Source organism: Pezoporus occidentalis, unplaced genomic scaffold (genome assembly GCF_034315485.1).
Source record: "Pezoporus occidentalis ecotype Australia unplaced genomic scaffold, CSIRO_AGI_Poc_V1 ctg68, whole genome shotgun sequence".
Lineage (NCBI taxonomy): Eukaryota > Metazoa > Chordata > Aves > Psittaciformes > Psittacidae > Pezoporus > Pezoporus occidentalis.
Genome location: NW_026916030.1, coordinates 1226133 through 1253758, shown reverse-complemented (window position 1 = coordinate 1253758; position 27626 = coordinate 1226133). Strand labels below are relative to the sequence as shown.

Below are 27626 nucleotides of genomic sequence, written 5' to 3'. Positions count from 1 at the left end.
CCTTCCCGCTGCCACCGGCACCGGGGAGCAGCTCAGGACCCACAGTGAGGGTCCTGGGCAGACCCTGCTCGCGCTCGGCACACACCAGCGCTCCCTGCCCCGAACGCCGGCTGGGCACCGAGGGAAGCCGCCGCCCCCTCCCACGCCCCGGGGACGCCCCCGCCGGCTCCTCGCACCCCCGGTCCCGCCAAACGACCCCGCGCCCCGGCGGGGAGCGGACGGGCGAGACCCGCCCCCCCCCCAAGGCCACCCCTCGGGCCCCGCCGCCGACAGAGCACTGACCTCGGGTTCCGCCGCTGACGGGACGCGGCCCGGGCCCCGCCGCCTCCACCGTCCCCGCGGGGCCTCGGCGGCCCGGGGCGGGCGCAGCTCGCAGGCCCGCGGCGCCCGAGGCCGCCACAGCACCGTAGCAACGGCGGTGACGGCCGGCCCGCCCCGAGGCAGCGACCCCTGGCGGCCGGAGGACTGCCCCGCCCCGAGGGAGCGGTAAATAAATCACTTCTGAAACCGCTCTGGCTGGAGGCGGCGTTTGAATGAGCGGCTCCAACCAAGGCCCTTTCCGCTCCAAAACCATTAAAAGCGGCTAAGATTAAGGCTAGAACTTCAGTTTGGGCCATTTCAGTGATGACAGCCGTGCAGAGGGCAGTGCACTCCCGCTCCCTTTCCCTCACAAATCGATGGCAGTAGTGGAGCGGTTCCCACCGCAGCAATAACCACAAGAAGAAGTAAAATGTGAAAGTGCTCCAGAGCGCAAAATATTTTATTTCAGAATGTACAGTGTCAAATCTTACACTTAGGAAAGAGCCGCTCCCCGCGCAGAGGAAGCCTTCGTCACGGAAGGTGGCTGGCAGTCTCTACTGAAAGGAGAACACAATCAGCAGCCTGGCCGGGCTAGAGGGAAGCCAAGCGTCTGCCAAGGTTTTGATTATAGAAAAGTAAACCACACTGACTGCTGCTGCCCGCGGCTGGAGGATGGACCGCAACGCAAAGGTTTCTAACCCCCTCCAAACAGCGTTCGACTTCGGCTACATACAAACCTTCTAGGACACATGTAAGGCGATCGAGAGCTCAGAAAGGTGGCATTATTCAGGAGAAGAAAAGAGAAAACTATGGGGGACTGACACTGGCAATTTCACATTCACGTTATTTCTACTCGGGGGCAGAAATTCAAGTAAAATCAAAGAGTCTGGTGGCAAGTTCTAAATAAAATATGGCCTACTGATTTAATAAATATTTAAAGTTTTTTTCTCTCTTTGCAGATAATTCAGATTCTTCAGCGAATATGAATGTTGCATATCATGGTTTGCAAGATTTCCTATATTAAAATCTAAAGATTTTAAAGTCCTTCAGTAGAGGTCTAATCCGTCTACTTTTAGTACGTTTGAAATTCAGCCGTTAGCTATTTAAGACCTCGGTTATTTTAGCAATGGAATTTCAAGAACAGAGTATTACACTGATTCTGGCACTCAACAGGAAAAGAAACTTAACTTTCAAGCTGTTACCACCTTAATTGCACAGTGCCAGCAGTTTGAGAGAAAGCAAGTAACCGTATTGCACTTAAAAACACTCACTCATCAAATAGTACAGCATTGGCTATTATACAGAGAGCTTCTTCCCCACTATACAATTTGCTTTACAAGTAGTCTAAACCACAAACTACATACAGACTAGGTAAGTTCCCAATCAAATTACCATTAGATTACAGTCACAGTTTTCATTCCATATAGGTCAATTTATTTGGATGAGCTGTGGCCCCCTCCCTCCTCCAAAGAACCAATCAGCACCAGGCGTTTCCCAGAGGAACATCTCCAGTGCCTCACGCTGGGAAACCCAGTCCTGTTGGGTAAGTGTTACAATTGTGCATGGTCCTCTTTAAGGCCACAGAGCGTTATGTTACAATGTGGACATGGTTTTCCCCCCCTGGGAGGGGAAGCATCCTTCAGAAATTAAGGAATCCCTGAAACTCTGCCTTCCAAAGTCACACTAGTAGGTTTCAAATAAACTCATGGAATAAATTGCCTATGCAATTTACAAACAGTTTTTGTAACAGACAGCAACTATTTCCTCCCTCGTGTCTATTCTTTATCTCAGCAAAGCTATTTCCAGCCAGGTTTTTAAAAAGGAAGTTACACATATTTCATGTTTGGTAATGGTTTGCGTAGATGAGGTGCAAGCAGGGAGACCCATGAAAAAAATCACCCATCATTCAATCTGTCATGTCACCTGCAGCTAGTACTGATACCATGTGCCGTAATTGAATAGTTCTTTGCATACTCAGAACACGAGTGAGAATTCCAAACACAAAGCCACTGTATTCTACTTCAGTGTTGGATACTTCCTCTGTCCAATTCTTCCCGGTCTTGAACTTCCAGTGACTGCAGGAGACTGAAAAAGGAGAACAGGAACAAAAAGCATTCTGTAAAAGCTCATCCTGGAGACAAAATGCAAAGTTGGCACTGAAGTTTTGAACACAAACCCATTAAAGGGGTGCTAGACTGGTCTGTGAACACATTTAACACTCTACATGCAACAGGCACAACTGAACTAGAGTAAAGCAAAGGGATGCGTTTGTTCAACAGGTTTTGTTCAATGGTTTTGTTCAAAGTAAAGACAAAGCCTTTACTCACTTGTGCAAATTGAGAAGGATTGTAGAAAGGAACTGCTCCTGCTGAAGGTCCCCCTGCAGGTGGCACAGCGGCAGGCTAGGAAGGAGATAATACTGAAGTTACAAACTGCAGAGCTCCCCTGCCTCTCAGACATGGTTTGCTTGGTCATATAGAGCAGATATCCACAGTACTAAATGCCAACAGTATGGGCAGCACAGCATTTGTAACAACTGCAAAAGTGCTGGTACAGTTTGCATCCAGATCTTAAGTATTACTTGCTTAATGTAGGAACTGGCAAAACAACATCACATGCACAAACTGTAAATAGCTCTGAAAATCCAAAGCATGCAAAACCAAAACAAGACACCGGTGTGACTTCACTGAATTAGTACCTTCTGCTTTTGTTAGTACACCTGAGGGCTCGCCCCAAAAGAAACGTTCTATGTTGAGTTTTGCTTTACTTAGAAATATCAGAGAGAGTTTGTGTCACCCCTTTATGGTGACCCCACAGCACTGGAACTCACAGCAGAGATGAAGCATTCCTTTAATTCCTACAGGGGCTTTTGCAGATGAAACAGGAATTGGTGTTATTACCAATTGGAGGCTGGCAGCAGCAGGATGACAAGGTTTTGCTTGGGTGAGGCTTTTTTTGTTGTTGTTGGTTTGGGTTTGGGGTTTTTGTTTGTTTAAAATCAACTGACAACTTTGGTATCCCAGGAAAGAGCTGATCAAAATGATTAAGTGAGTCTCTTAGGAACATGAGCATAAACAAAAAGCATGCTTGGATTACATGCACTCTCATGGATACAAACAACTCTGAAGACCCTGTTTGAGTGTTAAAAGGAACACTACATCATTAGTTACTTGTGATGTTACTGTGGTGAAACGAGCAGAGGGGAAAACGACTAAACAGTAGCATTAGTATTTGAGCAAATGCAAAATAAAAGGGGGGGGGGGTAAGTAAGTGAACATAAATGAGAATGGCCAGCCACATGTACCTGATTAAAATGCTGGCTTACTTCACGTGATAATGAACTCATTGAACTAGAGCGCGAAAGCTACAAAACAGCAAGAACACACAAATACAAAAAAAACACAAATAAAAAAGTCGTCATGCATGTCACTGCCCCAAGCTTTCAGTTGTTTTATTTCAGTTTCAAAGTCTCTGCCAAAGGTTAAACCAACTTCAAGTTAAACCAACAAAATAAAACGTAAAGCCAGAAGTTAGTTTAAATCAAAAGGGCTTCTTAAAGCACAACATTATGTAGCTATAGAGAACATTTAGTAGGAACAAGGGCAATGTTACTCTGCCTGGCACATAGCAATCTGTTCTCTTTGTCGTGTCTTGCACTCAGTATTAGTGAAATTATACGCATGCACGGAGGCAAGAAGAGATCCTCACACTGCTACTGGTATTTTACTCTGACAAAGGTTTGTCAAAGTCTACTTCATAGAAAAAAGATTCCACCACATGTAGGACACAGAGGCTGAACTTCACACAGGGGCTTAGAGTTCTTGTCTGTACAGTTTTGGAGGCAGTCACATGATTCCATCTTGGCTAGTCATCAGCAACTGCATCACTGACTTGTTGGCTGGCCCATGATAAATCCTCTACAAATTAATGGTTAAAATACGCGTCAGAAGTCATCATCTAACTACTGTGAATTAAGCCTTACCTCGCCTGACTGGGAGCCATCAGGGTTAGCAACAGGAAGTCCAGATCCAGGAGGAAGGATTGCAGGGTTTAAGTACTAAAGAAAAACAATGCACTTCTGTTTATCTTTACTACTATGATGCTATCTCACATTTCTGCTGTATTGATGCAGATGTGTTCTCTGGTCCCTCTCCTGACACATACTGCTCCCATAGACAGAATGCAATCTTTATGGGCTTCCCATTCCCATTTCCACTTGCATTTCCCTTCCCCACTTCTTTAATCAAAATGCTATACACAAGCATCATCCCTACAACATCATGTTTTGTGGCCATGAAACTACTACTCAGAATCATGAAGGGTTTTTAATCAGAAGCTTGAATTCTATATATAAGACATTCCTTCTAACCCACCTCTGGTTCCACAGCAGCAGCAGGATCTGTGCTGGTTTGATTTGCAGCTGATGCATGTTCTGCTGCACCACTCCCTTCCATTGGCTGGGGTTCCCCTGGAACTACAAAGGAAATAGGATTTAACCAAACACACCATACCAGGGTGTTTGATTTCACAGAATGAGAAGCAGGAACATCAGCAGAAATGAGCTTTTACAATATCAACCTTCCCCCAGGAAAAAAGTAATCTAAAGAAGTAAACTTACAAGTTTACTGACCCATCTGTTTCTTTCTAAATCAAACTGGAGTTAATGAGATTGAACATACTTACTGTTTAATAAAGGCTACGTAACACAGACACTCAAAAGTGACACAGATAACCACATAACCATAGATAACCACACACCTGAGTTTGGAACAAATACATTCGCAGGAATTGGCATTGGTGCCAAGGGGGCAAATAGGTCTGATGGTGCTGGAAGAGTACCACTTGACTTGGTTCCACCTGGATTCAGGACATCAACATAACGGGCTCTGCTTCCAGCTAAAACAGAAAAATCCAGAAATAACAGATAAGCCTCATGTCAGTCATCCCTGTGTCTATCTTCACCAGTCTGCTGGCTAAACCATGCTTCAGGATCAGAAAATAGTGCTCCAGGGACACAAACAGTAATACACAAGTCATGACACAGCTGTGACAACAACCACAGTGCAGAAGCTAGGCACAAGCAAGGACAGCAACAGCCACAGCTCCATGACATCGCTGAGTTGCCAACTGTTCCCTGATCAGTCCAGAAAAGGTGAGACTTCTGCCTTCATATTTTATGCAAGAGAAAACCTGAAGTCCTCCATACTTGAAGCATCACTGTTGCCTGTTACCTGCTCTCCTGGAGAACATGTTGACAGGGGCACCAGGAGGGCCTCCAGGTCCACCTCCAGGTCCAGGTGGAGCAGCCTGAGGAGCCTTAGGAAATCCTGTTGGAGGTGGTGGTGGGGGTTTGCTCTGCAGGGAACAGAAAATCCACATCATCACTGACCAAGAGTTTTAAACAAAGTACCCATCTGACTTCCCTTTTCCTTACTTCAGAGCACATAAAAGAGACATACATCCCGTATGTCTGTTCCTCATCTTCCATCTGATAACTAGTATCAAGGCACTACTACAACTCATCTATGCTCACTTTGAAAGGAAACACAACAGTGGTTCTTGCCATTTGTGTTTTGAGAGAGATCCTTGAATGACAAGGATGGTCAGGACATGTGATTTTCTTTGCTACACAATACATTACATTTTCAAAACTATAGAATCTTCCTCTTTTCCCCCCCTATATTCTGTCTGTGTAATTAAGAAGCAACTGTGTAGGTGATTCCAACCTCTATGAAGAGATACACAGGGCAAACTTTAGAGCAAACTCCATTGTAAATTCAATCACAATTACCAAATCAACACCAGCAACTAAAGATACAAATGGTTCCATACGGATAGAGCCTGCAAGAATATGTAACCTGTTGCACGTTTTAATCCAAATTCAGTAAAAGGCATCTCTTAAGAGCCAGTAACAGATTAAAGAAGAGTGTGCCCAGTTCAGATCAGTTTCCCACTTGACCAAATACTGAGTACTGAGATTTTTACCTCCTCTTCTGGTTCATCCAGATTAACCCAGCGTTGTTTCTGTTCATCCCAAACAATCTACAAGGAAATCACAGTCAAGGATTAGGAGACCAAATTAAGCTGTTAAGGTCCTGCTGTCTGCCCCCAAAAAAGGAACTTCTTTTTAACAGCCAGTCTTGGAATAAGCAGAATCCATTTACACTTATCTATTTGCTTGTCAAAACAATGTTCCTCTCTCATCCAGGAAACTCTTTTGAACCAACTAAAATGCATAAAGGCTTCTGTGATTTAGGGGCCTTACTGATTTGTTCTTGTCATCTGGAAGGTGAGCTTCATTCTTTCCTTTTCCCATCAGCCAGCGAAACCAGGTTGCACCAGTCTAAAAATAAATGCATCTATTCAGTTAATTCTCTCAAGACTGTCTTTACAGGCAGATTAAGAGAAACATCCATGCAACAATTTATTCTCTCCTAAGGACTTCAACTCTGAGCCAGAGTTGCACCTAATAAATAGCAAGTTGTTCAGTCAAGACTTCTTAAATCAGTACCCAAAGCAGGAGTCACCCCATGCACTAACATACCCCCTCCAGCTACAGGTACTTCCTTAGTTTACCTTTCTAGGTGCTGCCTCCTTTTTTGTTTCCTTTTTAGTCTCTTTCCCTACAGGAACAGAGGGAGGAGAAGACTGCTTTGCTGCAGAGTTGGATCTCTCTCGCCCCACAGAATGAGCAGAGGACTCTGAAGTTGTTCGGGATCTTCGCCCATAGCCCTGTATTACAAACGTACAGGAAAGAACAAAGTTGGCAATGCTGGAGCAATCGATCAATGGATTAAATATAAACTTACTAAACAAATCCCTTCTTTGAAAAATATTAATAGGAAGAGATATTAAAGCAGATAAGAAGGCATAAAAAACAAACATAAATAAAAAAGAAGACTTAGTGAAAGAAGCAGCCTGCTCATGGCATACCATATGTGCTGAAGACTGAGATGCAGATCTGGATCTTCGTCCTGGTGCCTGGTTAGATACAAAGCCAGGACATGCATAAGCAGCAAGCAGCTAAATATCTGACACAACATTCACTTCTTATCAAGAATTCTCACACAATTAAAGATATTCAAGCTGGTTACTGGGGTATTTCTATCTCTTCTGACATATAGGAGGTGCAGGAAAAGAGCTGTCCAAGCAATTGCACTATCATGGAACTGGCCCATTAAAGAGAGTTAAATCAGGGCATTGCTGTGCAGGCCAACCAGCCCATGAGAGGAAAAGACACAAGCTGCACCAGGGAGTGGCTGCTGCATTTCCCCCCCACCTCCAACACTGGATTGTTCTTCTAATGTTTGTATAGCAACTCAAGCATAAAAAAAAACCATCCACTCTTTCTTCTATAAGCATGGTTAACTTTTAGTTAAAAAGTCTCTTCATCCTTTATCAGTTAAATAGGTACCCTTATTTAAAATGTTTAAGCTAATCTGATTTCCCAGGAGACACCAACTTCAGCGATATTTAAACAGTGAAAATACTATGTATTTGAAAAAGGGGGCTTGGATTTTGGTAAGACACCTTCCACATTTCCAGTCACTACAAGTGTGCTTTTAAAACAGTCACAGAACTGTTCTTTAGGGCCTCATTTGTTGAGGTGTGCTACGAGTTCTTCTGGCTATGAAGAATCATTCTGGGAGGTGGGAGAGGAAGGAAGAGAAAGATAAATCAAACTCCTTAGACAACAGCCCAATACCCCCCTCCACCTTTTTTAAATTGTAATTATTTTTAGAGAAGTTAGGGCTAAGTTTCTTCTATTATTTCATTTTTTTATTCTACTGAAGGGGAAGAACAGTGGGAAAGAAAAACCAAGCTTCAAGTATTGCTGCAAAGCAAGACAGAGCCCCAGTGTATGCTTGTGTTTGCACAGATCTGCAGTGCAGCTGACACTTGCTGAAGAGATGTAGGAAACAGAGATACCATGCTAGCCATCCTGCCATAGAAATCCTCCTCTCTCTGGTCAGGGAAAGAGTTCTGTGCAGGAGACTCCGATGCAATTCTTTGCATTCCTTAAAAAACAGATGAGATTATGTTGGGGGGGGAGGGACGGGACACAACAAAAAGGCCCCCAAACCCCACAACACCACTTTTAAGAGAAAAGTCTTCACTAGTTAGAAGTTTTGTGCTAGGAAGAACCTGGCCTTTTAAAGAACATGAACTGTAGTTGCTGTAATTTTGCCTTTTTTCTCCTGCATGAATATGAAGTTCATTTTAAATAGGCCAGGACAGGCTGAGGGATGCGATATGCTCAATATGGAGCAGTTTAAGGTTCTTCACATCTCTAACACAGCTCTGCCAAACTTGTGTGTGCCTCCTGCCTTCACAGGTTCTGCTGTCACCAAACTAAAATGTATCAGGTTTGCAGGAGCTGACGTCCAAGGCAGAAATCCCTCAGACTCCAGTCACAGACCTCACAGCCAGAACTGCTAAGCCCAGTGCACTCAGAGTTAAACCCCTAGCCTGCTGAGTCTGATCTCTCTTTTAAACTAAGCCAAATAAGCAGAATGAATAGTGAAATTCTCCACAGATGTTTCTGTACCATTACATGGTGGGTTTCAATTTCATCACAAGACTTGAGTTACTGTTTTCTAAATATTGAGATATTTGACATTATTCCCCCAAATACTTCAATCCCTTGATAAGGAAGGAAAGCTGTTTACTGATACCACAGACCTGTTTCCAGGTTTGTCTGCTCTTCCAATCGTGGTTCATTTTCTTGTGGAGGCCCTCCTGGTGGTACTGCTGACCCCAAGTACAGTGGTGATGGTTCAGTTCCATACGGATTTGAGAATCCTGGAGATGCAAAGCCAGGCCCTGGACCAATAGACTGAGAAGCCACTGGGTAGAAAGGGACACTTCGGACAGCTTCCTGGTCACCAGGAGGAATCACAGCAGCTGATCCATCAAGGTCAGCCTGAGGTACTGCAGCACACAATAAAAACGTTAAGAGTTATAACTGAACAAATTCCAGTGTATGAACCTTTCACTAAAAAGATACAATGCAGAAGTGAAATCTCACTCTTTCTGCCACCCTCTTAAGTGGTTTCTATTCCAGAAACCCGAAAGGTTTATTTTCTGTCATGAAGAAGGATCTGAAGCACTAACCTGAAGGCATGAGCTGCACACTTTGCATCTGTTGAGCCACATTGGGTAGTAAGGATGCTAACAATGCATTTTCAGCACCTGGACCCACGTCATGGCCAGCTCCTGCTCCATCACATTGACTAGCACGGTCTAATTCAGAGCTTGGTGTACTACAGGCATATGGTGGTGGAGTGGATCTGTCTGTGTTATAAGCTATTGCACCCTCCTGCACAAAAAAATGACCAAGATATTGTTAACATTAAGTTTGCAACCAAGGGAACATAGAGCAAAGGAAATCTCACTTGCACTTTGTGACATGAACATATAATAAGGTCACTTCACATGCTTCTGTACTTAGTAGCATGAACAAAGCCATTTAGAAAAGTGATTTACACTAATCCTCAAAAGAGGAATTCATGTTGAAAAGCACATTCTGTACCTTGATCTGTCCATCCACATGTCGAAGCGTTACTAACCATGAAGGTTCAATAAAAGATTCCTGTTCTGGTTTTTCTTTTATCTGTGGGTCAAACAGGCGTAGCTGGGATGACATCTAGAGAAAGTAATCATTGCAGAGTTTAAATTAACCAGGCAACAAAAGGCAACCTCAGCCACAGCTTACCACCTACAATACAAACCCGCCAGCACTTAATTCTCCCTGTGTTACCTGGATTAGCTGGTCAATAAGTACAGGTGAATAGTAATGTGGGTCTTTCAGGACTGTTCTGGAAATCACTTCACAGTAATGGAAAGCCTGAGCAGCGAGTCCCATTTCAGCTAGTCGGCAAGCATAGATGAATTTAAAAACCTATGGAATGCAAGCAGGGGAAATACACCAAGTGAGCAGAACATTCATACTGAATGAAAGGCAGTTTGTCATTCCAGTTACATGCTTAGATATCCCATTATCCCACCTATACTAGGTAAGAAAAAAAAATTAGGGAAAAAGAACTCTCCTCTTCCACTCAAAGTATCCAGCAAAAGTTATTTGACTACAGCCAGCATCATCAAGTTCTGATGCATTTTTCTTTTGGAATATAGAATTACAGTAACAAAATTAAAAATAAACAAGTTCAGAATGCACAGATGACAAAAATTCAGAGAAGATTTAAACAAAAACCAGGAAAGTTACCTTGCACTGTTATCCAGAAACACTTCATGTTACAACAGAGAAAGTATTTGCTATGATTTTAGCACATTAGAGAGAGAAACCTCCCATTAAACCTGTTGAAATAAAAGCAACTAAAAAAGAAGCAGCTCCTGACCTGGAAGTTGGGCAGGCACCCAGGCTGAGTTCCCAGGGACTGTGCATATTCATAGGCTTCTGTTCTCTGAATGGCTTCATTGGTGGCAAACTTAAAAAATGGCAAGCTATTCAGGAATGGGAGAGGAAAAATATCAGTCAACATTCAGGTGATACATGCTGACACCAAATACAGACCTCTCAATCAGAAGTCAGCTCTGCAGACACACAGTATCAAACAAGGACACGGCACCAAAGAGTTATCTCAAGGCCAGCTGTGGATAGTGGTGATAAGGGGACCAAGGCAACTCAGTCTCAAGCCATTACTCTTTCATTTTTGCATCTAAAAAAATCATGGTTTTAAACAAAAGAGAAAGACAAACCTATGGTTTGATCCAATCAGGACAAGTTTTGTTGTCTTCCTTGTATAAACTCCAAAACCAACTTGGGCCATAAGGTAACAAAAATGAGCAGCATCCAGCAGGCCTTTTGAAGCTGCAGAGAAGTAAGTGACATAATCAGGGTATTTCCTCTCAATGGCACACTGTAATTGAGTGTCCCATATTGGTTTGGCTTTGCATCCAAATACCTTCCCAACAGAGACATGCCCACATCAAACTGTTCCCCTTTACATTTTACACAGCAATTGCTTGTTTTCAAGAAAATAAGCTGAGTAATTAAAGCTTTCAGAAAGCCTTCCCTTCAGTTATCACCCTGTTCATTCCCCAAGAGTTACCAAGAGTGTCTCCCATGGTAGCAATGGTCCTGGATTCCAAGTCCACATTATTGGTCAAGTTGGATAACACCATTGCTAGATGAGGCCTCCAGTCTCCCCATTTCTCATCTCCACAGCACTAAAATTAGAAGAATTACTTAGTCAAATCAGTGACTGGAGCTCTGCATGGGTAAGTGCTTCAACCTAAAAAGGACCAAAACAACTTATCTGACCTTCTAGGAAAAGCAGAGATTACTGTTGTGAACTACACCACTCACTGCAGCAACAATTCTGTCTCAACTGCAGCTCACACTTGAATCTTACCGTGGATGCAGCTGGCATCCTTCCAGACATGAGCTGGTAAACAGTCTGCAGAGGGTCATTAATTGGGAGACTGTTGGCAAATCTACGGAGACATTACACAGAAAAACAAAACACAAGCATGGGGTAAGCAGTTAAAATGTACCTGAACATTCAGTGGCAGTTAATCCAGCTTAGTTTAAGAGAAGGAACTCCTGTCTGAAAATACTACACTGAATAAGCGATTGCCCAGATGATAATGTTCAAAAGCAAAAGATCACTAGTTAACTGGATCTGCCCTCTGATACAGGACAGCTCAAATAAAGGAAAACCTCAGGATTCCCCCCAAGCCAGCTGACCAGACTTAGTACATGATTTCACAACCTCAGGAAGCTGACAGAATGTTTTCCTGTCTACAGCAGGCACAAAGACATCTACTTCTCACAGGCCAAGGAGAATGAAGGGTACAACAGAGCTCCCTGGCTTTAACAAAGCTGACAATGGGATTTTGCAGTTTTTTCAAAGCCTAACTAACAGCACCTGTCAAAGAAGCCCATGATGACACTGTTCAAATACCCCTTAAATGGAACAAGTGGCATGGAATAACTTCTCAGCTTTCATTTTATGGCCAGCAGGCCCTAGAGTGAAAAGTAACAGATAACTGTTGAATGTACAGGTAAAATTAAAGCTTAATTCTTGTATAAGCTACTAAGGTAGCTCATCATTTTGCCATTAAGTTTTCTGAGCACCAAGTCTCTACCTTATTAGCAAAATAAGTCACATTGTACTAATCAACAAGCAAAACAGTACCTGGTCATAACTCTTGCATGTGTTCTGCTGTCCATTTTGCTGGCAAGTAGCAGAGCATGACCCCATAAACCATGTTTCATGGCAGACTCCAAAGCATCCTAGTGAATACAGAAATCGGTTTCCTGGAAACTGCTTAGCATACCACTCAGATGAATGAACAAATGCTCTAAAGTAGTACTTGGTGGCTTTGTTTAGATCAGATGCTAACACATGAATATAATTGTTTTATATTACAAACTGTAGGGCATGACATTTTTCCATATCAGCACAGTGCAGTGAAATATTACATACACTGCAAGTGGCACAAATTATTTTAACCGATGCCTCGAGCTTTAAGATTTGTGACAAATAAGTAGACAAAATTAGACAGATGCAGATTTGGAACACCAGTACAAGCACTCACCTTCTTGCGGCCATAAAGCAACAACTCTCTGAACCTCTCCGTCTCTTTCTCAAGACTGTCGATAGTGGTTAGAAGATTATCAGTGAGAAACGAGAGCTGGGCTTCACCAGATTCCTCTTCCGCTTGTTCCACAGCCTCGTTAGTGAAATCAATCAGGTTTGCCTCATTAGGGGACTTCCCAGGAAGCCACACTGTTTTATGATCTCGGAGCAGAAGTTCTGCCAGGTCTGTTCCCACAACGGTCTGCACACGTAGAGAGAGCACACAGAAAAATCTGCTATTTCAACACTGCTTTCATTTTAGCTGTCATTTCAACAGCAATATGTGACCGTCACCTCTGAGCATCTGGGGATAAGTGGCCAGTTTACCTGGTCCATCAATCCATGAACTATTCCAAGATAAGCCCCTATACACACATCCCTGTCTTCTACATAAACACCATTCTGTATATAAACTATTTTAGGACAGGTAACAATTCAAGCAGTGAGACATACCCCGTTCTGCCGGCACAGCAGGACAATGAAGTCCCAGAGCAGACTTGCAGATTCTTTGTCAATTAAGTTTTCATTCTTAAAGCACTGTGTAGCTTTATTTTGTGCAAAATTAATAACATCCACTTTGTGGGTGTCATCCCTGAAAACAAAGAGAACAGGGCAAAAAGAAGAAAAAAGCTTTAATGAAGGAAAAGACAACACTGAGATCATAACTGTGATTAGCATGAGGAACAAACTTAACGATCATATCTTATTTAAACACGTGAAAAGTCACCAATATTTGAAGTTGGTTCAAGTCCTGTAATTTACAGACAAGTGTTCAATGAAGAAATGAACTCTGAAATCTGTAAGAACATACTTAGCCAGAGGACCAGGAAATGCTCTCATCTCTTCTTGCTCTGGAGAATGCTGCAACATAGTCTAAAACACAAATACAATCTGTAAGAAACCCTTATAACTGCAAATTTTGATTTTTAGCAGTAAAACCCCCAAACCTGAACATAACCCACACTGTAAGCAAGCCTGTATCCACCACCTCCCTTTTTAACCTTAAACTTTACCTCCATACTGTGTATCTCAACCAGAGCTGGCTGTCCTTCTGAAGGCAGGTTTGGCAGCACTTTGATTAAGAAGCCACCAGGACCAAACCTGGCACAGATATGAGGCACTGAAAATTTCTCAGGTGTTGAGGGCCTTAAAGGTGCTGAAATGGGAAGAAATAAATAAGAACAAGTAGCCTGTCTTGCAACTAAAGTAAACTTGCTGATGTATTTATCCAAACCAGTATTCCTGCAGCACTGGTGGAAAAACCCTGCCACTCAATTTGGCTGAACTTTATATGCAGCAATCAGTTCCACTATAGCTCCAAAGATCTTCTGAAGATTTGCAACAAGAACAAAACTAAACTACAGAACTTTAAAACACGCTTATTTTGTCAGTGTAGGGACTTTGATTATCTGTACCAGACACATTTCCATGATATCTGTACAAATACGTGATGCATCTTCAAAGAGCTAATGATGTACTTCAACCTACTCTGCAAAACCTTTTCCAGAGAAAACAGTGGTTTGTTACACACCAAAAGGGCAAGAAGAAACTATGGGAAAATCTGAAGTTTAAGCTAAACTTTATAACCGTTTCCCACGAGGCAGAAGCAATAGTTAAAAACCTATCTAAGAAAACATTTACAAATGGAAGTATGCAGTATTTAATAGCAGACGCTGCAGCTACTACTGCTCTGATATACCCAGGTTTCAACAAGCAAGTTATCCTTACACTGGAAGAGGAACAGAACTTTGTCCACATATATTTGTGTACATACACTGTGAATCAGCCTTTTTTTTTTCCTGTTAACAGGTTCACTGAACACATGAAAGGCATTTTGTACACTATATATAATAACCAACATTTACAGCAGTGTAAACTACCAAGGACAGACAACCTCTCAAGCCCATGCCTTCCCTCCTCTTTCCCCAGTGGTGCCAGTACCTTGTTCCACTGCTGACCATCCAGTTTCAGGTGGGTAGCCATAATCTGTAAAAGGCTGTTGTCCATCAAAGTTGGGAGCATATCCACCATAGGGATAATCTGCATGGAGTGATGCTGCCTGTGCAGTTTCATATGTATTAGCCGTTAGATCATGATTACTTCTATACAGCTGGCTCTAAATAGATCATATTAGTAATTGTTAGCAGAGAGCATGAAGTTACACAGAGCAAGCAATGCTGCAGGCATGAGTCAAGGCAGTAAGTGTGTCTTCTCTCTGGCTTTGATTCTTTACACTGCTCATAAACCAGGCTTCCTAATCTCTGCTTTGGAGGAAGCTCTCCAGGAATCCACCTGCAGCAACAGGCTAGGGAAGGTAATTTGTATCTCCATGTCCCCCCTCAGTGTTTCGCTACCATTTGATCTGTTCACATCCTAGTACTTCCAGTTTTCTCACAATGGAACGTCGATGTGCTTGTGTGAAGAACATTACAGAACGAGTTAAAAGTGTTGCTGTATCAGCAGCTACTGATCAGAAGCAACATTCACCTCTGCTGTCACACTGAAAGAAAATCCGAACTGATTATGTCTGATGAATGCCTAAATGACGTCAGGTGCCTACAGATGAATGCCTAAATGATCTCCAATACTACTTCCAATATTAATGAATTTGCATTCAGACTGGAAAACCACCTAAACCTTCCAGGGAACATCATGAACCAACATGAGACCATAGCTGTAACAACACATTCTAGTAGCAAAGATTGTACTCCAAATGCTACCCAAATATTCTGTGTTTTTCAGGTACTGTACTTATGGTATGAGCAGATGAGTAATCAGTTAGATTTGGGTTTTGCTTTTATAGTCAAAATAGCACCATCCAAACACAGAGTTAGTCCTTCAGCAGATCCCAAGTTCAGTAATAGCATTCATGCTTGTGATGTGAAAATCAACATAACACAAAGCCAGGCACATCAACTACATCCAAGCACAGTAAGGGCAAAGTTCTCACAAACAGCAAATGGATTCAGTAGAGGAAATTTTCCATTTCTCTGTGTGTGGCAACTTGCACAGCTGAGTGCTGATTTTGGTTAAAGGTCTCTTGTCAACTGTGATAAATATTAAGTTCAAAACCATGTTACAAAACAGCCTTAACTTAAAGAATAAAAGTTTTCAAAATGCATTTCCCCCCCAAGCTAAACCCAGAAATATTTCCATATTTCTCCTGTTTCACCCACCCTAAACAGAGAGAGACCCAGCTCAGCTGAAAGAATGCTTGATGCGACCACGTGAAACTCACTTGCTGAGAGCGAGAGCTGAAACTACTCTGGTGACTGTGAACACTGCGGGAGCTCCGCAGACTGTGGCCGGAATGCTCACTGTGCACACTGCGTCTGTCAAACTCATCCCCGTAAGGATCCCGATGGGGTTCGGATTCATCATCAAAGCTTCCAGTAAAACGAGGGTCGTATCTCCAGTTTTCATCATATCGGTCATGTCTGGAGAGCCAAGAAACACATAACCCAAAAATGAACAGAGCCACCTATATCCCTGAGGGAAGTGACTTCACTGCACACTTAGGAATCAAACTGACATCCTAGAAGAGACTCCAAGTATGAAAACCCACAAAATATTAACCCATTCGAAAACAAGCCCTACTCCTCAAATCCTTGTCTTGATTGATATGACAACTCATCTGTCTTCCTCAATAACCTATATTAAAGCTAAAGAAAGGAGTAGCAAATGTATCTGTAATACTGCTTTTCAATAGTCTGTTACAGGATGCACCTGCATTCCTAGACAATATTGAGAGGATTTTACTTCAAGCTACATGATACCTCAAAATCCTGATGCCTGATACAACTATCACAACAGTTCATAACTTCTGAAGGCTTTGGGGCAGATCTTCAGCAAGTAAAGTAATATTTCTGTTAGTGCACAAGCAAAGCCTCATACTTTGCCTGAACACTTACTATCATAACTTCATTTTCTGCTGACACATTTGACTGTGGGGAACTCAACCCTCAAGAAGCCAATACCAGATTCTCCACCTTTACTTGGACACACACACTAGTTGTCTGATAACCATCAGCACCTAAGCCTGTGCTGCTCAAGATCTGGAAAGAGCACCAAGAACATGGATCAGATGGACAAACCTGCTTCCATATGGATACGCTTCTCTCTTCTGGTAAGGGTTGTGTTCAGCATCATACCAATACCTCTGATCATAACTTCTAGGATCTCTGTATCTGGGGTCATACGCTGATGAGTAACGTTCCCAGCGACTTGGATCTTTGGGAAACAAGAAGAAATGGTTTAGCTATTGGAAGCTATTGCCTATAACCTTTTCCTGCTCCTCTCTAACGACATGCTGATTTGGTTATGATAAATAGCTTAACACTTTTGAAGGGACAGCATTCACCAGCAGACAGACAGATCTTTCCTAACAACTTTCCAACTTGATCATCACATGGTAACTCAACAAGTATTAATAGAATCTTTGTGATCAGTCTCCAGAGCATTGTGCCAAATGTCTCGGGATGTGGACAGATGCTGCTTTAAATCCTCCCAGGGACCATACAAGCAATTATCTGCAGATTACCAAGGCCAGAATGTCTCTGTGAGCAGAGAGCAGATCACCATGGAGAAAACAAATTCAAATCATGAGTCAATTCCTGGTCACACCCACCTAAAATTTACTTTCCAAGCCTGCCTGCATGTTACACACCAAGGATACACCTCAGTGAACGACAGGCTTGCAACACACTGAAGAAAACTACTCTGTAGACTCATCATGGTGTGCTCTAACAATGGAAAGCACAACGAAGGCTGGGAGTGAAGAAAAAACTTACTTTATTTTCTGTTTACTACTTCTACTCAATAAAACTCAGGAAGGATAGCGAATTATTAAGAACTGAAGTAAGTCCAAAGATCAGTTTTCAGCAAGTATAACCTCATTCTTGCTGGTTGTGGAAAGTATATCAGCTTTATTAATATGGAAAAATACAATAATTCTCTGATCTTAAAGTTCCTTTTCCCTACTTTTTGCTAAAACCTGCAATTTTCTATAGAAAAATTCAGAATTCATTTTGAGACATTACCTCCATAATCATATGAGTTTGGGTAATAGCCTGGGTAATAATCACTCCATCCACTTTTGGCATAATAATCTTCAGCATACCCTTGCCTGAAAGAAAAGGCACAAGTATGAAAAATTATTATTCCTCTTCAGTCTCTTCTGAAGTCAGCACGAGACATAAAGAACTATGTGCCACAACTGAATAGGTATGGAATGCCATTTTTAGGACCACCCCACAATTATGAAAAAGGCTAGAAGATGGGTATTAGATCAAAAATGTAGTGTGTCTACCTGTATGCACATGTACACATACATTTGTATCTGCTCATGTGCATATTCTCACACACACATACATGCATAGGAGGTAAAGATACATAATGTAGAACAATAGGAACTTTCATGTTCCTTTACAGCTGATCATACAACTGATAGTACAAACTCCAAAGTGGCCAAGCAAGTCAAGGGATGCTCCTCCCTCAAACACGTGGGAAGTTTGCTAACACAGCACCTGCCTCTGCAGAGGAGGCGATGCAATCTTATCAGATCAGGTTTATCCACCCAAACAATCGGCTCAAGTCTCCTGCAGACAGATACTATTCCCCTCCCCAAACAGAGTTGCCAAAGCTGCATTAACACTGGCACATTCAGGGCAACTTTGAGATACGCTATCACTGACTCTGCCACTCCCAGGCTCTGCTGCCCTGCAGAACTGTCCCACAGTCCGCATCCACCTGCGCTGTCCCGTCACGCCTCAACACACTGACAGAGCTGCTCCTAACAGGCTTTGATCTGCCCCGTGCCACCCGTAGGCATTTCAGCCTCTTATAAAAATAGTACATAAGAAGAATAGGCACCAGGAAGTGCTACTGGAGGTTATTATCTCATTACAAGATCTCACAGTGCACTTAGATTCACTCAAGATGATGATAAAAGTTATCACATGCAGCCATTGGTGTGTACTCCTCAAGGCCAACGTGCACCTCCTATAATCTTCTGGAGGTGGTAAGCAAAAAGTATTTTTAATCTGAAGACTGCTCCATTAAGTGAGCTGCCAGCAACAACAGACAACTACTACAGAGGGTTTCATCCTTTCCAGTCAGGTAACTGGGGTTTTCCCTTGGAAACCTGCAAACCCACCTGCCAAGTAATGCAACAGTAACACGTCATCATTAACCTGAAGTTTATACAGATCACTTTGGCAAAAGAAAGCGGTAATCCCTGGAAGGTAACTTGCTGCTTCTTGCTTGAGAAATAACAGATTCCATTTCTGCTTTGTTATTTAATACTTGTAAGTGGCATCTGAACACATTATGTCCCTCTCTCAAATTTTTTATTTCACCTAATCAGACAGACCAAGATTTGAAGCTTGCCTGATTCACATACTACCTGTATCAAAACCTGTAGTGAAGTCAGTAGGTGGAACATGCACACAGAACACCTTTACTACACAGAGTCTGGGAGTTTTGTGAGAAAGATGATCCACACACTCAAAATAACCATCAGACAGATTAACCTGAGGCAGCACCAGAATGTTTTCACTTGATTCATCATCTCTCAGAGCTAATCTCAGCACCTAGTCCATCATAGTGACCTCCTGCCTGGCAGAAATGCCAGCAACCACCCAGAGAACTAAATGAAAGGAGTAATAAGGCTTCAGCAACAGAAAAGGCTGTGGAATTGTACCCTTTTCAGACGTGGCATTTGATCCTGCCCATTCCTATGGCAGCACACAATGAGTTTTTGAACTTCCTCACTGAGGCTTATGCTACAAAACTTCAACAGCCATCATTACACTCACTGCTTCAGGGTCTTTACTCTGATTTGACTCAATCTAGGAACTGCATACCTAGAAGAAGGCCTGTCAGAGCAGTGACTTGCCCTGGAACTAGGACGTTCAGGCTCAGGATACCGGTAACTCCCAGGCTCCATGTAAGCAGTGCTGCTGCTGTCATAGTGTCTGTACCGGGGGTCATACTGTCCGTAGGCATCCTCCTAGAAAACAGATTGACACATACAGGAGGAGGTTTCCAACCCCTGAGAATGAACCTTTAAAACCAAACAAATCACCATCCACACCACAACTGTGGTACCTGGACGGATGCAGATCAATAAGACTACAGTACAGCTTTCAGTACCTGCTGCAAGTGATATTCAAGTCTTTAATATGCTAAACTTAAGGGAAAACCATTATGTCTGGTCTAAAGGCAGTTCAACCACTGTACTGGCCATTCTGCTAACCTGCCAATAATAAAGGCAGCAGATGGGAACCAAATCTGAACTCCTGGGCAGCTAAAACAGTTACAACTGCCACCTTTCTCCAAAGAACCATGCTGACATCTGTGCCAACTGGAACTGGTATAAGCAACTACTTTATATTTTTATAATCTTTGTAATGCAAGTTGTGTTACTGCTATCTGGATTTTCCCTACAATTAAATATTTAACATCAGTGCTGTACTGAATGCTGGTCACAACACAACTGCTTAAAATTCAAAGATGAAAATTATTAATACATACCGAGGGGGGAAGAAGGGGAAAAAAACGATTTACCATGTAATAAAGATGAGCTGCTGTTCTGGGGTCTGCAGGAGGATAAGGTGGCGGATATGGAGGCTGGTAAGGATCATAAGGATGTCGGTAGTAGTAATAAGGATTCTGGGGTGGACCAAAGGCATCCTGAGGAGTCTGAGGCAGGGATGGACGCTGCAGGTCTTGTTGCACATTTGGCATTGCTGGCTGACTGGTGGTGCTTGAAGGGGCTGAGGATGTTGGAGCACCCGGTGGCTGTCCAGATGCTCGCTGCTTGTCAGGACTCATCTGATCATACCCTGTTGGCTGCTGTGCTGAAGTTGCCTCCTGGGGACCCACAGGCTGAGGATGGCTGCTCAGCACCTGGTTCTCATGCTGCTGCGACGCCTGCATGGCCTTAGCACCTGCAGTAACCTGGTAGTTTGAAGGAACTGAGGGCTGCCCAGATGATGTTGGCTGCTGCATCTGAGCTCCTTGCATTTGTGGTTGAGATGGCAATGCTCCCTGTGCAGCTCTCTCTGATACAGCCTGGTGCTGTACATCTTTTGTCACCTGTTGATAGAAATGTTTGTCATGCATCTCAGGACGCCCCTGACCAGCTGAGTGCTGAGGACCACCAGGAAGTGACTGATTGTGCACTTGTACAGAATTACTTGCACTGCTTGTCTCCACCGTTCGTGTCACTGTGAAGTCGACCACTGCAGCAACTTCTTCTTTGCCATTTGAATGATTTGCACAACTATTAGCCTGTACTACAGAATTAACAGGGGGGAGTAGTGCACTTGCACTTCCACTGGGGAGATTTGTCCCAGGAGAAACGGATGAGTTAGACCCCGGCTTGCTGGCAAATTCAGGAACAAAACCTTCCATGTTAACATTCTTTTGCCCTTCTGGAGCCAAATTAAGCGGAGTTTTCATAAGCAAGTTTGCAGGCTGATTAGAAGCAGCATCAGAAGAATTGACAGGACTTTGTAATAGATTATGCTTTAACAGATTAGTATTTGGAAGTGCATTCACTAATAGAGATCCAACCTGCATCACGGGTAACAGCACGTTTTCCCCAGAAACGATCCCACCAGCATGAGAAGGCTGGGGACCCATTGCAGGTTTGTCCCCAAGCCCAGAGTCCTTCACTGGATGATTGTTTTCATTGTTGCTTAGCTGATTAGATAGAGAAAGAGAAAAATTAATTGGCTGAGCCAAGTTATAGCTTTGATTAGGCTGAGCAATCAGGATAGGCTGATTTTGCAAAGACTCTGTAGGTGGAGAAGACAACAAACTTGCATAACCAGAACTTGCCTGAGACTGAAGTGCCTCCTCTTCTCCCATTTTGGGAGGATTCTCTAGATTTTCAGAAGTTATATTTCCATCCTGCGGGAGCTGCACACCCATAGTCCCTGGTTTGCCTGGCTCCTGATTAGCCAGGCCTTCTTCCGGTGGCTGAATGACTTCTACAGTTTGTTTGGCGGGTACATACACTGCAGGAGCAGCAGGAGCCAGAAGAACATTTCCCCCAAAATTAGGCAGATCATTATGAGCCCACAGAGTTGTTGCTGGGCTATCACACTTCTTCACTGCTCCCTGAGCTCTTGTTGAGGACCTTCTCTCAGATACCGATTGCATGTTTTCCATAACAGGCCCAGAGTGCAACATGTTTCCTGCTTCACCAGTGACTGCAAGAGGCAGTGGGTGTACTGGAGGCATGAAAATAGTTTCCAGATTATCTGGTGGCTGTTCAAGATTGCCTGGGGATGCAGCTGGCACAGCTGCATTCTTGATGTTCTTCTGGTTTGAGTGGTTCTCCCTTAATTCAACCACCATCTTTGCTTGGTCAATCTCTGCAGGTTTTATACCAACTCCATGGGACCTCACAGGTTCAAAAGAACTGTTTGCACTTGTCTGAAACACCCCTGTAGGCTTAGGGGGGCTCGGGGTTGGAGGCTGGGAGAGGTTACCATGGTAAGTCTTGCCCAGGTTTAGCTCACTGGAATCAACTCCTAAAGGAGAGGAGTCAATCTGTTTAAAGAAACTGGCTGAAGATTCTTCATCAGGCTTCCCACTTTCTTGCTGAATAAATGTACCAACTTGCTCTTGAGGCCTTGCTGAGCTGGAAGCACTCCTGTGGCTAATGGTGCTGTAGTTTGAAGAGACGCTATCTGGTCGGACAGGATGAGGTAATGAATCAGGTGCCTCCAAATTTGGTCCTCCTTCAGCATGGCTCACAACTGCATTCTTTGGAAGCATCTGACCTGGAAAGGAGCCGTACCTGTACAGATCAGGGCCAGCAGCAGGGGATGAAACACTAATGTTCTGTGGTTCACTTGGCAGCACTTCTTGATTCTGAATGCACTCCAGGTTCTCAACATTTTCATACTGTGACCCACCAGACATGTCACCTATATGTGCCTTGTCATCACCAGCAAACATAGAATGCTTAGTGACCTGTGCCTCCTGCTGACTGACAATTTTAGGGAAGTACTGATCCATTCCCTTTTGTACCATCTCACCGACTGACCCTGCACCAACCTGTGCCTGAGAGCGAACATTTGCTGCAATGCGCTGAGGATGCACTGGCTGGTGGTACAAGGATGCTGAATTGGGCTGACAAGCATCAAACTCTGTTTTCTCAACCATGTAATCTTTTTCAGATGAAAGTATTTCTTCATTTTCTGCCTCATCCCCTTTGAAAAACATGGAGAGAGTTCCTGGATCTTGATCTGCGGGAACAGGTCTGTTTGTTGTTTCAGACATATCTGGAGCCTGGTTTTGGGGGTTATTTTCCTGAGCTGTGGGAAGGACAAAACTGGAGTCTTGCAGTGGTGGCTGTGGGTAAAACTGTTCCTGGTATGGTTGACTTAACCAAGCATTAGTCATTTCTGTGTTCTGCCTGAACACATTGCCAGGCTGGATGCTGTTCATGTGGTGACTGCTATTTGCAGAGCCATTTTTCCCATTCTTTTCACAACCAACAGCTAAAGGCGCTTGCATGGCATTTTGTGGAATACCTTGGTGCACAGGACCCTGCTGGAAATTTGCCTGCAGAGGAGGATGAGAAGTGCTAACAGAAGACTGAGAAATGTTTTGAACATCAATCTGAGAAGATGGCTCAGAATAGGGCACAAAATTTCGAACTGGAGACTGCAGGTTACCTTGAACAGGCCTCCACTGAGACATAGGCTGCTGAGGAGGAGGAGGGAAGAACGCTGCTGCACTGGGTCCTGAAGGAATGTCATTTGGACCTCTACTAACATCTTGTCTACCTCCAGGTTTGCTTGATGCAGCCATTCCAGGATGCACACTGAAAGAATTTTCAACTGCTGCTCCTGTACTATAGTGCAGTGGTACCACAGGCCCTTGGAATCCAGGATCTGCATTTGGATGCACTTCTGTAGTACTGTTCATAGCATATCCTGGGGACGGTGAAGGAACTGGAACATTAGAAAACATACTGGGATTGATTCCTGGTTGAGGTACAGGAGCTGCTAAAGGTGTGTGCAGTCCATGAGGATTGTCCCCGGCACGTGGTGGTGAAGTGTGCGTATGGGCTGGCTGCAGACACCCCGTGGGGGAAGAGCTTTGCATAACCAACGCACTGCCCTTGGATGGATTATCTACAGGGGAACCCTGTGGAGTCTGTTTGCCAAATGCCAAAGCGTATGTCACAGGCTGCACGGGGGCAGCTGGTGCATTTGCTCGTTTACTGAGTGAGCTGTTTCTCCGGTACATGTTCCGAGGGATGCCTGCAGGAGGTGGAGCTGCTGCTCCCGCTGGCACAGGCTGCGGAGGCTGCTGCATGATGGCCTTTAACAGGGTCAGATGGGAGACGACAAACTTGTAGTGGATGCTGTAGAGAGATTCCTTCTTCCACCCTGTTAAGGCAAAACAGATGACAAATCAGTTTCCTTTCTCATAACACACACAGCACTTAAACAGTTTTCATTTTAGAAACCAAATTACTCAAAGAATTTGAAGTGGGAAATACCTCTCTTTCCCCAAGATACATAATACACACACTATATTGTATTTCTAAATCCAAGGCCAGGTTTAACTGAGTCTAATGCTCTGTGGTAACAATGTACATTATTTAACCTCCATATTAACAAAAAGCTCCAAGTAAGAGTAACTAAACACAGCTGAGCCCTGTACAAACCTTTAAATACCAGACTGAAGCACCACTGCTTTTACACTGTTACACTGCCCCAGATTTCTTTTAGGCAGGAACATGCATCATAGACAAGAGCCAGCAGCAGTCAGCCTACAACAGAACCTGCAAGCACTATGGTAAGCTCAATGGAATTATAACAAGTGGAGAAGTTACTATCTAATTCCATTAGAGATGATCTTCAGCTCTGTTGTTCAGTGTGAATGAACCTTTTTACAGGTAAGACTTCAGTATTTGTCCAGTTCAGCTCAAGAAGCTTTAGCAACACATGAGAGTCTTGTTTCCCAATAGAGCACAAGAAGTATCATTTATATCACGTAGAGTGAAGAACCCACAGCAATCGTTTCATACCAGATACACTTCTGGTTACAGAACACAGACAAAAGCTGTGCAATTTTTAGGTTTAGGGCGGTTTTGTGTGTTTTGCTTTGTGTTTTAAGATTCAGCGTCTTGTCAGTAATAAAATGGGAAGCCAGAAAAGTCAGAGGTTTGTAATTAAGCCAAAATTTTAATAGCTCCAGAGAAGTTCAAATGCAAACCACTTCTGGTTTCTGGTTAACAAAAGTACATGTTGAGTGAACACCATGTAACCACATGTATTAAAGATTTATAACTGAAAAATGCCAATACATGACCACAACGTCATCTATACAGACTTTATGGGACATCAGTACAACTTTCCCTAGGGAAAAGAACACTCACCTCCTGGAAAGCCCTAACTTACCTGCTATCTACCCACCATAAAATTGATTCCTACCTGTTCTGCTCTTAATAGAAAAGCTGTTTCTGAAACAAAGTTGAGCACAAAAGCCAACTGTTTTACAACTTCAATACCTGCTTCCAAATTCCAAATGCGGATTTCACTCCTTACCCGTCCTCCCAGATGTACTCAAAGGAAAAGAACCCAATCCTTTGCCACTCTTTTGTAACAACCAGTCCCAGTGCTCAGCTATTACACCAAGTGGAGGGTTTACTTCAAAGTGCTGGTTTGCCATTCCTGTGGCTAGAGCTCTAATGTCACATTACAGCAGTTCAATAGGAGGGTATCAGCTTCCTCACAGGAGGAAAGTTAATATTAACAGACTGCACACAGGAGGAAAAGCATTGCAAGCTTTGGGGATTTAAGTCCAAATAAAATGAACGTGCCCATGTCAGGTAATTCAAACAGAAGATACCAGCTGGGTGAGACTGACCCTCCCTGCCCCCGACCCAGTATTAACAGAAATGCTGATTTTAATAAATGTATAAATAGGAAATAACCACGTAAGTTAAGAGCAATCCAGCTCTGCTTTATCTAGTCTGGAAATTCTTAACTTTCTACACGCTTATGAATAGAGAATGCAGAGCAGGCTGCCGAACACTAGCAGATGTGCCAAAAAATGTTACCAAAGAGGGGGGAAAAGATTAAAACTACCCTGTAGGCAACGCCATCGGTAAATTTCACCTGAGGAGCTCTACAGCCATGATTATTTTTAAACTCCTCTGGAAATTCATGTGTGAAAGAACAACTTATTTAGGGGGAATTAATTAAATTGTCTCTCCAACAGACACAAGCCAAACAAGCTACACTTAAACAGCACAACTGTGCCCACGAAACAGGTTACAGAGTGCTAATATTAATCCTCACATGTGCCTATATATACACAAGCACACACATCTGCTGTTTGCACACACACCTGCATGTACCAAACAAGCACTATAACGTGTTCACACACACAGATTCCAAACAATGAGAACAACGTGAATGAAAACCCTGCTGCAATCCCAAAGGCAAGAACAGCTGGAAAATGAGATCTGCAGCTTTAAAACCAGCATCAGGGACACCAGTTCTTCAGGCATTCCTTTCTGTGTAGACAGCTGCACATCTGCAAACGTGTGTGACACTCAGACTGGACACACTCTACACCTTCAGTACTCTTGAGAGCTTCCTCCTGGCCTTCTCACAAATGACAATAGCTGCAAGTGTTATTCAGTGAAAAAGCACTGACAGGACAAGGGGAATGACTTTAGCTGGCCAGAGGCGAGATTGAGATGAGCTCTTAGGCAGAAGCTCTTCCCTGTGAGGGTGCTGAGGCGCTGGCACAGGATGCCCAGAGAAGCTGTGGCTGCCCCATCCCTGGCAGTGCTCAAGGCCAGGCTGGACACAGGGGCTTGGAGCAAGCTGCTCTAGTGGAAGGGGTCCCTGCCCGTGGCAGGGGCTTGATGAGCTTTAAGGTCCCTTCCAAACCAAACCATTCCAGGATTCTCTAAGAATTCTTTGGTAACCAAACTCACAAGGATCTGCAGGCAGAAGCAGCATTAAATGTTCCCGTTGGCTCTGTTTAGGAGACTGACCACTGCTCCAATAGACCGGCAGGTCCCGACGCATTCAGGCAGCTGCGCTCCTGAGTCAGCACCAGTTGCTGCTCCAACAAAGCCACAACTCAAAAATCAACCCCAGCCTGCCAGAAGTTCTGTGTCTTGTCAAAGGGAACACACGGGAACGAATGGCAGGTGGAGCTTTCCACCGCCGGCTCTCTCTTTTGCTCCCGCACCCTGTGTACCCCCACTCAAACACCTCGGGGTGCGCACGGTCCCCCTGTGCCACCCGAGCCGGCCCCGAACAGCCCCAGTCCCGCAGGAAAACCCGCCCCGGCCGCCTCTCACTGCTTCCCTCTCCGTGCGGCACCGCGACCTGCGCCAGCAGGGGCCAGCGCCCGAGCCGGGGCTGCCCGCGCCCCGCCGCCTCCCTGCGCTGCCACAGGCGGCACCTGAGCCCTCCCCGCCGCACGGGGGGTGGCACCGGCGGCCGCCAGCCCCGGGTCCGCACCTCAGGCCCTGCGCTCCGCACACAGCCCGCCCGCACTGCCCAGGGTTCGGCCCGCTCCCGGCCCGGCCCGTGGTACTCGGCAGCCCCCGGTACCTGGCAGGCCTCGGCCAGCGGAGCCCCCTCAGCAGCGGGCGCCGCCCCCCGCCACGGCCGCAACACCGGCCGCGTCCGCCGCCATCTTGGCACATCCGGCTCCCGGGTTCCG

General features: G+C 44.2%; 1 protein-coding gene across 7 annotated transcripts; it reads right to left on the bottom strand.

Moving 5' to 3' along the window:
* Positions 1-733: 733 nt before the first annotated feature.
* On the bottom strand, positions 734-27626 carry SEC16A (SEC16 homolog A, endoplasmic reticulum export factor). 7 transcript variants are annotated; one of them, XM_062641182.1, is made up of 33 exons: positions 27515-27626; positions 20472-24319; positions 19769-19914; positions 17945-18030; positions 17000-17135; positions 16144-16342; positions 14847-15021; positions 13919-14061; positions 13717-13778; positions 13359-13497; positions 12865-13107; positions 12462-12559; positions 11676-11757; positions 11373-11490; positions 11020-11131; positions 10659-10764; positions 10061-10201; positions 9833-9946; positions 9415-9619; positions 8983-9231; positions 8230-8318; positions 7234-7281; positions 6877-7032; positions 6566-6643; positions 6286-6342; positions 5532-5655; positions 5059-5196; positions 4674-4774; positions 4283-4357; positions 3605-3664; positions 2628-2702; positions 2275-2385; positions 734-857 (listed from the first exon to the last, which is right to left on the bottom strand). In XM_062641182.1, exons 2-32 carry the CDS (start codon positions 24243-24245, stop codon positions 2317-2319), a joined length of 7398 nt encoding a protein of 2465 aa, XP_062497166.1. In that variant the 5' UTR covers positions 24246-24319; positions 27515-27626; the 3' UTR covers positions 734-857; positions 2275-2316. The 7 variants fall into 7 exon arrangements, with proteins under 7 accessions (XP_062497166.1, XP_062497167.1, XP_062497171.1 ...); XM_062641183.1 differs by having other exon boundaries at positions 734-854; XM_062641187.1 differs by having other exon boundaries at positions 734-2385; positions 20472-21002; positions 21750-24319.

Bases quoted from the DNA above. Each gene is read 5' to 3' on its own strand.
- SEC16A (XM_062641181.1), bottom strand. From the start codon at position 24,245: ATGCAGCAGCCTCCGCAGCCTGTGCCAGCGGGAGCAGCAGCTCCACCT. The intron at 16,343-16,999 runs GTTTGTCCATCT...TTGGCTCTCCAG, and splicing joins GCGTATCCATATGGAAGCAG to ACATGACCGATATGATGAAA. The intron at 9,232-9,414 runs GTTAGTGCTTCA...TGTGTGCTGCAG, and splicing joins TGTGCAGCTCATGCCTTCAG to TACCTCAGGCTGACCTTGAT.